This window comes from Crinia signifera, chromosome 7 (genome assembly GCF_055691185.1).
Source record: "Crinia signifera chromosome 7, ASM5569118v1, whole genome shotgun sequence".
Taxonomy (NCBI): Eukaryota; Metazoa; Chordata; class Amphibia; order Anura; family Myobatrachidae; genus Crinia; species Crinia signifera.
This window is the reverse complement of record NC_139223.1, coordinates 58,896,614-58,908,736: the sequence shown is the minus strand read 5'-3', so window position 1 is coordinate 58,908,736 and position 12,123 is coordinate 58,896,614. Positions and strand designations below refer to the sequence as shown.

Below are 12,123 nucleotides of genomic sequence, written 5' to 3'. Positions count from 1 at the left end.
CTCTGCTGTCACCTGCAGCCTAATCTGCCTATTGGTTAATCAGGCATTGCTGGTACTGTATGTCAGCTGAGAGATCGAGGGCCTTATTCAGATCTGCGTGCATTTGCACGCAGATCCGATGTTGGCCATCTGCGCATGCGCAGACGGGTATCTGCGCATGTGCAGGCATATGGTGCGTGCACCCACGGCGACCTTTCGGGTCGCCGGGTGCATGCACCCATGGCAGCAAGGGGGGGGGGGGCGGAGATGGGTGGGGGGCGCCGGGCTGCCCCATTACCATATGGGAACGCCTAGCGTTCCATGGGCGTTCCCATGAGAACGCTGGGCGTTCTCATGGTAATGTGGCAGTGACGTGGGTGTGTGGGCCGGGTAGCTGACATCACCGGATGTCAGCTGCCCGCCCATATCACGCCAGCGTGCACGCAAATGTAAGTAACTCAAAAGTCACTTATATATGCCTGCACGCTAAACATCATTCGATGGTCGGTGACCATCGAATGATATGGGCGGACACCCCAGCAAAGCGAATGGATGTTTATGCAAAACATCCATTCGCTGCTGTGCGGGCTAAGCCGCACATTGCTGGGGCGGCGGGGGGGCGTGCGTTCGCTGGGCGGGGTTTGGTGGACTCGCAAGGCTGCGAATTCGCAGCCTTGCGAATCAACCTGAATAAACCCCCAAGAGTGTTCAACACAGGTGGGGATATTAATGAGAGCCTCAGTCTACTTTGTCTCTCTCCAATTATTAGTTTTGATAAATCTCAAACAGAAGCTATTGAACATTCAAACCTCTGTTTGTTCTCAGTTTATATCTATATTCCGCTCCCAAACATGCATGGGAAGCGTTGCTATCACTCCCCCAGCAATACTGTAAGTGAATGCACCAGTGCTCCGCCATCCAGCAGGGTGCCTGCATCTTAAGGGGCATACACACACTGTGACCCGGCTCTCTTGCTGAGCGACAGCTTAAGCACGATCGCTCAGCACACATTGAGGTACACCCATGATGCAAAGCCCCGCTATCCAGCAGGAAAGCCAGTGCAAGCACTCACTTACCCTGCGGGCGATAGCGATGCGTGGGATCGCTCATCGCCATCGATACACACAGAGCGATCAGTGCTCTATTTTGCAATCTAGACAGATCGCTTAGAAATGGGGCTAAAATCGCCTGGTGTGTATACCCCTCAACACATGCTGTACCTGGTGCTTTTACTGACAACAACACTGACAAATTACTATTATCTGACAGTCATATTACCTCCATTGAGATAGACAGCATACATTATACTGTAAATATGATGCAGACATTAATCTGCACACACTAGACACCACGGGGCTGATCTGCATCTTGTGTGACTTTATGCTAATGCCGCTAAAAAGTTGTTCCATGGTGTGTGTTCGAGTGTTCCGGGACTGAGACGCCCACGGACAGCGGCCGTAGTCTACCCGTAGACACCGAAATACCACCTGGTGCATCCTCAGACGCAACATTGGTTGCACCATGGCAACTTGCAGCAGCCCTATGGTAGGTGCAGTTTCTTCACGTGGGCAGGGCCTCCTATGTTAGTGTAATGGCTGAGCATCTGCGCATGCAGCCGCTATCACTGGCACGCCTGTGGCACTCCCATAGCTCACCCCTCTTCTCCTTGCAAGATAGAGGACCAGATGTATCAAGTGATAAAATGGAGAGTGATAAACAGCCAGCCAATCAGCTCCTGTCTGCTATGTTACAAACCCAGCTGGTAACATGACAGGTTGGAGTGATAAAGTGGAGGTTTATCACTCTCCACTTTATCACTTGTTGAAGCTTGATACATCTGGCTCAGAGACGCAGGGAGAGGAAGAGAGAGGAAGAGGGAGGAGGGGTAGAGAGGGTGAGAGAGGAGATTGCATTACTGAATACAGCTGTTAGAACTAAGGGAATCAGAATGTTGTTACTAATTAATTAGAACCCTTATGTAATGGGGTGGGGGAGCAGGGGGAGAGAAGGGGGATACAGAGAGGAAGAGACTGCATGCTGCATGGCCTGCAGTGTACAGAAGGGAGATAGACAGTTGACATGCTGCCCGGCCTGTTACACAGCCACATGTAATATAAATAGCCTACTTACTTCCAGATGCACAGGTGACAGCGGCAGTCATGAAGAGAAAGCGTTGGATCAACGGGGTGAAGCCTGGGGACATCTTAGATAACAAAAGGGGAGCAGCAGCGGAGGTCTGATGGTGTCAGCTGCTGTATAGGATGATAACACTCTGCATCTGCAACAGCAGCATCACCTTCCTTCCCTGAGGATCCGTAATGAGAGGACTAGGAGGCCATCTAGCGGGTGTCTGTAGGAACTGCAGCACAGTGAGACAGCACGTCCTGTGGATACTGTTTATGTCATGTTATTAGTCCCCAAACTGTGTGCCTAATTCAGACCTGTTCGCTAGGCTGTGTATGTTTGCAGCGTAGCAAACAGGTAAACACCACACACCGCTCGACGAACGCCTCCCGTGGTGCGAATCCCTTCTCTAACATGCGAGGGGATGTGCAATTTTGGGGCCAAATCCACGAGCTGAAATTTTGGGGACATGGTCTATATTCACAGCTGTGGGGCACGATCTCCACCATTTAACCCCCTCGCCGGTCGCATTGAATACACCCCAATCACTAATACAATATAATGATCATTCATACTTAATCCCTAATCAATAAGACCATTAACAATTTAATAATTGTATTATTAGTGTATTGCACTTTATTTTCACTTATCACATTCTCACCTTTTTCTTTTATATTTCGCTGATTTTAAAATGCAATTAAAAGTTATGTTTTAGACCTTTTTGCTGTTTTTCTTGGGACACTCCATCAATGCAATAATACCATCAAGAAACATATTGCATACCTCCCAACTGTCCCTATTTCTGCGGGAACGTCACGGTTTTCAGAGACGTTCCAGCGTCCCGCCCGTGGCCGCCGGTGTCTCGTGGCGGGGGGGGGGGGTGCAGTTGGGAGTCCCCCCAACCTGAAGAGAATAGACGCTGTGTATATGCGCACAGCGTCTATTCAGTGCTGCTGAGGGATCGAAAATGGGGCGTGGCCTTGGAAAGTGTCACCCCACGCACCCTTTTCTGAGGCCATGCCCCATTTTCCAGTGGCAAACGCAGGATTTTCAGAAGGGGGTTTCCAGAGGGGCGGAGCAAAGTACGGAGATGGACACTTAGGTGACCCAGTATATGTTTTGATGTCCCGCGGGTGGAGGGGGTATTGGGGCAGATGTATTAAGCTTCAACAAGAGATAAATGCAAGGGTGATAAGGAGAGATAAACGCCCAGCCAATCACCTGCTAACTGCCATGTTACAGGCTGTGTTTGAAAAAAGTCAGTAAGGAGCTGATTGGCTGGACATTTATCTCTCCTTATCACCCTTGCATTTATCTCTTGTTAAGGCTTAATACATCTGCCCCATTATATCAACCGCTCAGCATGTAGGGCCTGGATCAGTAATTTCCACTAATTACCCCTTTACTGCACAGATGGAGGGAGATGTGGCGGGAGAAGGGGGCATTGGGCTGAATGAAGGGCCCTGATACATAACTTCCAGGGTGGTAGGGGATGTTTAATATGCAGAGGAGGGGTGTATAGTGGAGTGGGCTCATTATTCATAATTTTCTGGTGGGAGGACAACTTGCTTGACTGCAGATATCTCCAGTTCCCGGAAATAGATTTCTTAGATTTTAATGGAATTAAAAACTAGAGAATCCCACCTACCAAATGGTATTGGGGACGAGGGGATCAGAGTTCAGGAGGCAGAGCAATCTGCCAAGGAGTATATAAAACTACATACCAGGTGTTACATAGTTACATAGTTACATAGTAGGTAAGGCTGAAAAAAGACTTGCGTCCATCTAGTTCAACCTGGTATAGATATCCATTGCTGATTTGGTAGGTTCTGGTATTTTACAGACAAATTATATTTCTTATTTGTACCCATGGATGTTTTTCTCCAGTAAATGTTTGTCCAACTTTGCCTTGAACGCATTTAATGAGCCAGCCGTTACCACCTCTCTGGGAAGAGAGTTCCAGAGTTTGACTGTTCTGACCGTAAAGAAATTCTTTCTACTAGCTGAATGAAATCTTTTTTCTTCTAATCTATACTCATGCCCTCGCGTCCTAGATTCCTTTCTAGTAGAAAATAGGGTGTGTGACAGTTCCTTATATTGGCCCTTGATATACTTGTACATGTTGAGCATGTCCCCCCTTAAACGTCTCTTTTCTAATGTAAATAGTCCCAAATTGCTTAATCTCTCCCCGTAGCTTAAATTCTCCATTCCCCTAATAAGCTTTGTTGCTCGCCTTTGGACTTTTTCTAATTCTATGATGTCCTTTTTATAGTGTGGGGCCCAGAACTGTACTCCGTACTCTAGGTGAGGTCTCACCAATGCTTTATATAGTGGCATAATTACCCTTGAGTCCCTAGTTTCCATTCCCCTCTTAATACATGCCAGAATTTTGTTGGCCTTTTTTGTAGCTACATTACAATGGGCACTACATCCTAGATTGCTGTCTATTTGGACTCCTAGATCCTTTTCAAGTATGGAATTACCCAGTTCCTCTCCGCTAAGGTTGTAACTTGCACACTGGTTGTGTCTCCCAAGGTGCATAACCTTACATTTATCTACATTGAACCTCATCTTCCATTTTTTTGCCCACTCATCTAGAATTGCAAGATAATTTTGAAGCATGGTGACATCTTCTGGTGATTTGATGACTTTGCTAAGTTTTGTATCGTCCGCAAAGATGGATACATTGCTGAGTAACCCTATCCCAATATCGTTAATAAAAATGTTAAACAAAATGGGCCCCAAAACCGAACCCTGGGGCACTCCACTTAGTACCGGTATCATATCTGATACGGCACCATTCACAACCACTCTTTGTTCTCTATTACATAGCCAATTCCCTACCCATCTGCAGATATTTTCACCCAATCCTAGGTTCTCCATTTTATTAATCAATCTCTTGTGTGGGACAGTATCAAATGCTTTAGCGAAATCTAGGAAAATCACATCTACAGCATTTCCATTATCGAGGTTTTTGCTAACCTCTTCATAGAACCCTAGTAGATTAGTTTGGCATGAACGATTTTTCACGAACCCATGTTGGTTAGTACTGAGTAGACGGTGATGATCTAAATATTCCTGGATACCATCCCTTAAAAATCCTTCAAATAGTTTACCCACAATTGATGTTAAACTAACGGGTCTGTAATTAGCGGGATCTTCCTTTTTTCCTTTTTTGAATATTGGCACTACCTCTGCTATTCTCCAATCTTTTGGTACTATACCTGACGATAGTGACTTGCTAAAGATATAATGTAGGGGGGTAGCTAGTTCATCCCTTAATTCCATTAATACCCTCGGATGAATCCCATCTGGCCCTGGTGACTTATTTGTTTTGAGTTTGCTTAGCCTCAGTATTATTTCCTTCGGCGTGAAATCCACAATGAGATCTGGCTTATTTGTCCCGTTTGTGGTAAATGTTCGTTCCACAGTCTGCTCTCCCTTAGTAAATACTGATGAGAAGAACTCATTTAACAGTTTTGCTTTTCCCTTGTCCTCAGTAACACTTTTTCCACTAGTATCAGTTAGTGGGCCTATGTTTTCCTTAATTAAACGTTTACTATTTATGTATTTAAAAAACTTCTTTGGGTTGGTTTTGCTTTCAGTGGCTATGCACTCTTCATATAATATTTTAGCTGCTTTGATTACCCCTTTACAAGTTTTGTTTGATTCTTTGTATTTTGCGAACGCCTCCTCATTCAAGTTATTTTTATAGAATTTAAAGGCTCTGGTTTTATTGTTGATAGCTGACTTTACTTCTTTGTCCAACCATGGTGGCTTTTTTTTGTTGAATTTACCTTTAGTTACTTTAGGAATGTATTCAATAGTTAGTGAGTCAAGCACCTTTTTTAGAGTATCCCACATTTCCTCTGCATTTTTTCCCTCCATAACCGTTTCCCACCCAATTCCTGTTAGGGCTTCCCTGAATAATTCAAAGTTCGCTTTTCTGAAGTTTAGTATTTTTGCAGATCCTTTTTGATGTAATTTACTGAAGTTGATTTCCAGTGAAACCATATTGTGATCACTATTCCCTAATTGTTCAATTACTTTTGTGTTTGAAACTAAGTCTGTGTTATTTGTTAATACTAAGTCCAAGAGCGCCTCATCCCGAGTTGGAGTTTCTACCGTTTGTGTAATAAACTGGTCTTTAAGTAAGCTTAAGAACCCATTGCTTCTTGCTGATTTACCTGTTTCGTTTTCCCAATCAATGTCGGGTAAATTAAAATCCCCCATAATTAATACCTGACCCTGATTTGATGCTTGTTTGATTTGGTTTAAAAGAAGAGACTCTTCCCTTTCATTTATATTTGGTGGTCTATAGCATACCCCTATTATAAATTTGTTTTTTGGTTTCTTATTATTGTCGGTTATCTCTGCCCACACTGTCTCCGAGTTGTCGTCTTCCAGGTCTGTGCTCATATTTTTCTCACATGATGTTAAGTTATTATTTACATATAGGCACACACCCCCGCCCCTTCTATTTTCCCTGTCTTTCCTGTAGAGTGTATATCCCTCCATGTTTAATGCCCAGTCATGCGACTCATTACACCATGTTTCTGTAATACCAATGATGTCGTAGTCATCCCTACAGATCACCGTTTCAAGCTCCCCGTGTGTGGAGCTGGAGCAGTAACCAGCTGCTTGAAGGCTGATATCTCTGGTTCTGGGAAAAGTAGAGACAAGCTTCTAGTGTCCTTCAAAGGGGGAGAGTCACAGATTTTGGAATATATCCTCAGAAAAACTCTATGTCAGACAGAACCTGAAATATCTGACTGGGAACAGCAATTAACAGGCTTGGATGGGGACCACTGCTTTGAAGTCAGATATCTCCGGTTCCCAAGGTCCGATTTTAAAAATTCTTGTACTCTTGGAAAGAGGGGACCCTCAGCTTTCAGATAATGGCCCTTAGACTCCTAGGGGGGTTTCTGGGTACTCGGAAACCCCCCCTGCGTGCGCTACTGTTTTCGGGCGCGCACACAGCGGCTGTCACTTTTCTGACAGGACACAAGTTGGGAGGTATGTATTGTTAATCCTGTTTTATCTTTACCCATTGAAAGATACCTTTATATGTTTCATATTCCTCACATAGAGGTGAGCGAGGTACGCTAGAAGAGATATCCATTGTATATCTGATTTAAAGAAATCGCTACATGTGTTGTTGGAAACCCATTCAATGTGAGTGGGGTACGCCATCTCAGTTGTTTCGTTGAAAAATACCGCCACCCTCTTCCCAATCCCTCATATAGAGGTGAACGAGGTATGCATAGGAATACATCATTAGCTTAACAGCTCAGAAATTTAGCTTTCTGTGATAAATTCCTTTGTACTGAATGATTTTACACATTGGTTTTTATTTTTATCTTCCCACATATTCGTTGAGCAACATTCACAGTCACAACGTCGAGATCACCAGCTAAGAATTTGGGACATCACAGGACTTAATTTTCTTTTCATCATCGGGTCGAAGGGATCCAAGCTGTTTTAATATGGATGTATTTAGGAAGTGTGTTGTGTGTGTGTAGGAAGTGTGTTGCGTGCAAAATGCACTAGCTGGTGTCCCTTTAGTGTCTCAGGTATACCGGTGATCCTGATATTATTGCACCTAATTCTGTTTTCAATATTGTTTATTTTAACTAGGAATAAAAGCAATAAGTTCTTGCATAGAGTTCTTGGAAGAAATTGGGTCTCAGTTGAAGAATGGGAATAACGTGAAGAAGGCGGTATCTGGTAGAAGAATGGGCGTGACGAGTATGATGGCGTCCTGGTAGAAGAATGGGGATGAGAAGAATAATGACTCCCATAATGACCTATAGAGATTATGTGTATAGTGATCCAGCGGAGTAAATGGAGAAGAGTTGAGAGGATCGGGTCCAGACGACCGTTGTGGAACGGTGGAGGTAGCAGGAGACCGGAAAACACAGGGTTAAACTAGACAGATATAGTCAGATTGGATCCGGGTGAAATGGACAGGGGTTGGCAGGAATAAGTAATGCAGAAAGGCGACCCTGTGTCCGTGGCGAAGGACAGGCTGACCGAAGGCACACCGTATGAGCAGAAGCCAGGAGTCTTCCAGATGTAACCAGCATGAAAGAATTTTTGCACTGACACTGATATGCCTAGGCAGATCCCCTATGTAGGTATAGGGCGGCTGCCATTGGCTGTCAGTGCAGGAGGCAGGGAAGAAGGCTACCTGGCCAAATCACCTTGCTGCCCTCACTAAAGATGGCAGCACTGGCCTCCCAGCGCCTGTCCCTCTGTCCCTCAAACAGCGCGAGAACCCGTCTCCTCTACTGCATCCCCTGCCAGCTCCCCCGCCGTGACCTGACCACAGCTGGGAACAAGCCGGGCATGAGCCGCGGCCACCTGTGACATTTCCATTCGTATTCACTAGTGATTTGTATTTGAATTCACCAATAACAAACATTAGTAAATTTGTTGGTACTATTGAATGGAACAGGCTTTTACAGCAGCATTCTATCAATGGTGTATTAATTCAGGTTTTTTAGACATTCTAAAAAATCTGAATGACAAAAATACGAATTGTACGTATTCATATGTTTGTAAATCTGTCGGGCCGTGAAAAACGGATGTATTTCACATCGAATGGGTATGAATACGACCATTTGTATTCAATCTTAGTACATTTACCCCTCAGTGTGGAAGGATAGTTGGCGTTGGCTGCACTGGTGAATTGTTGGCAGGCGGCAGTGGCTACAGTCAGAGTACACAGAGACAGGGTCTGAACACAATGCCTGTGGCTATAACCAGCTCCTGGATGCCCAAGTGGAATGGAGAGTGGGAAGACTTGTTCAGTCTCACAGACAGCAACAGGGCATCACTTTCAGGCATGAATCAGGAACCAGTTAGATGGGCAATCAATGACCATTATGCGGCAAATTACATAGTATGGGCTCCAGAAGTAGGCGGCCTGTCCGTACGCCATCACTATCTGCAGCAAAAAGGTAGAAATGCCTGCAGTTTGCTCTAGAACCCAGGAACTGGACAAGTGCATGATTGGAAGCTGCTCATAGGGTCTGACAAATCACATTTCAATTACATGTTGCAATATTGTTATTTACAGATTTGGCCAAATATGTGTGACCTGTGTCACCTGCATGCACTATTGTTGTACGCCTTATAGGGAGTCTCACAAAATAGTATGTCCTATAAAAGCCTGGAAATATGTAACTACAAGGTGTAGTAAAAGAAAATGTACAACCGGTTCCAGGTGACAGGATGAGTCAATAGTACATGGTGCTATTGTATCTAGGTATAGTAGCTACTAATGGCAAGAAAATGGAATTCTACAGGTATATTGCCCCACATGAGGTGTACATGTCACTCTCTGATTCATTAAGTAAACAGTGAATGAATTGGAGTGGTAGATATTAGCTATCCATAACAGCGCAGCTATCCCATGCAGTACCGCTATCCTGCACAGTACCTCTATTCTGCACAGTACAGCCAGCGCCGCCATCAGGGGGAGTCTAGGGTACTTCCCAGGCCCGGACAGCTGCTTTGGGGTTAGTACTGTGCTGCTAGCATAGCAGATAGTGCTCAGCAGCCATGATATAACTAGAGACGTGGACAGCAGCATTACGAATGTGGCACCAGCCGCGAGCCAATGGGAGCTTCCTGACCAGCAGCCGGGGCGTACTGGCAGCCTATTAGGAGAGAGAGCCACATTTGTAATGCCAGTGTCGATGTCCTCATCTCAGGGCTCACAGGATGAGCTGGCTGCAGTGGCGTAACTATTAACTTTTCTCCCCCCTGTCCAAAATGTTGGCAGTACCCCCCCCCCCCCCAAAAAAAAAACCTATTTTTTAGTATCGCTTCCTTCTCTCTCTCCCCCGTAAAACCAGCCCCCCCCCCATGCCTTACCCCTCCAGCGTCCGCCGTGGCTGGTCTTGTCTGTATGCGGTCCCGTCCCAGCTCTCCTGGCTCCTGCTGTTAATGAAAAGGGACACTCACAAAATGGCTGCCCCCATACAGCAGACCGTTTTTTTGCCCCCTCCTCTAGAATCCTCATATTTCATGCTGTATGGGGGCAGCCATTTTGTTTGTGTCCATTTGTATTGGCAGCAGGAACTCGGGACGGGGCCGCACTGTTGCGACAGCAGAAAGTCACGGCAGGCGGCAGCACCAAGTACCGGCAGCGGTTAACAATAGCCCCGCAGACCCCCCTGGCTCCCACACTTTCTAACTGCCTCTAAGGGTCTGCGGGGCTATTGTTACACTACTGGCTGGCTGCACACCAACAGGATCGCCAACCGCCAGCCCCCTCCAGCCGCTGGAAGGGGATGCATGCGCACGAGATATTCGCGCGTCCCCTTCCGATGGAGCCCACTGCCGCCCTCTGCCATCTCCACACCACTCCCCCATCGGTGCCCGCAGCCTCCCGCACCCCCTAACCCTGCCCATCTCCCTGAAGCAGTGACGGGCAGGGTTTCTGTCCCCCGCCAACGAAAAATTGGGGCGCTCACGCATCCCAGTAATATGGATTGCCTCTCCACTGGCGATCACCAGCGGGGGCATTCTGGCAATCCCCGGCGCTAAATGAGAGGTGCTCCATCTATACCTCCCCTTATACCCATACACCTGCCACATTTATACCCCATGTACCTGTATACCCCCAATAGACTTGCCACATGTATACCATGTACTGCTATAACCACGCACCCCTACATCCACCTGTGAAAACACCACACCCGCCCCTCCCGCACCCGCAGTATTTCCCCACCCGCTCCTCCAAACCATATTTCACGCAATAAAGGCGTTCACAGGTTAAGGGGGCGCAGTATACCACACCCGCCCCTCCCGCACAAACTATATTTCACGCAATAAAGACATTCACTGGTTAAGGGGGCGGAGCCCTTTACGACGGTGTGAAGAGCACACGTAAAGCGCAATGAATCACCTAGTATAGTAATATTTATTGTATAAACCTGTGTGTATGTGTATGTAATAAAGTTATACTTCTCTGTGTGTGTCTTTTCTTTTAACATTCTTTTTACAGGTGGACTACAAGTCCCAGCATCCAGGGGAGGTCTGCTGGCACTTGTAGTTCTCCTGTATAAAGCAATGTTACGTATGTCAGATTTAACCCTATCAGGCCGGCGTCCACTAGGCACGGACGCCGGTGACAGCCCCGGGCTTCCCAAATTTGCATCTCATTAAATATGCGAATTGTATACTTTTCAATGGGAAAACATCTGGATGCGAGTTCTGGCGCGAGTAAAAATCGCACTTTCAGAAAGTGCGATTTTCGCATCTCATTAAATATGCGAAAAACGGGATCTCGCCCGTTTTTCGCGAAAATCTCACAAAAGTCACATTTTCGCATCTCATTAAATGTCACCCAGTGTATCTTGCTGGGTCCTCCTTTGGTCCTTCGGTCCTCTTTGTGTCCCATGACGATTTTTCTTCAGTCGGCGTGGTGACCGCAGAATCAGCCCGGCTTCACAGTGCTGGCAGAGACTATACTTCCGTGTTGCGGTATTGTGAGATCCCCATACCTCCCAACACTCACGATTTCAGCGGGACAGTCCCGATTACCGGGTCCTGTCCCGCTGTCCCACCCGCGGCCGGAGGTGTCCCGCTGCGGGGGGGGGGCAGTTGAAAGCCCCCCCAATTTGACAGAATAGACGCTGTGCACATGCGCACTGCGTCTATTCCCGGCCGAAAACGGGGACGCGGTTCATTTGCATAAGCCGCGCCCAATATTTGCATAAGCCACGCCCCCTTTTGGACGCTCGTCCCTATTTCTGCAGCTACAAAGTAGGGAGGTATGGATCTGTTTCTGTGCAGAGTAAATACTGGCTGCTTTATTCTTACACTGCAATTTAGATTTCAGTTTGAACACACCCCACCCAAATCTAACTGCACATGTTACATCTACCCCACCTGCAGTGCAGGGGATACAGTTGGTTGGTCGACCGAAAGATGGTCGACAGTCATTAGGTCAACACCACTAAGTCGACATACTGCAAGGTCGACATGATTCTAGGTCAACATGGGACA

General features: G+C 46.4%; 1 protein-coding gene across 1 annotated transcript in view; it reads right to left on the bottom strand.

Annotated features, from left to right (window-relative positions):
• TMEM130 (transmembrane protein 130) overlaps positions 1–2,286 on the bottom strand; it is a 46,905-nt gene extending 44,619 nt beyond the window's left edge. Inside the window, exon 1 of the mRNA XM_083153163.1 lies at positions 2,110–2,286. Coding sequence (XP_083009289.1) covers positions 2,110–2,182 — 73 coding nt within the window. The 5' untranslated portion in view covers positions 2,183–2,286. The remainder of the gene's footprint in view (positions 1–2,109) is intronic.
• Between the last annotated feature and the right edge of the window lie 9,837 nt (positions 2,287–12,123).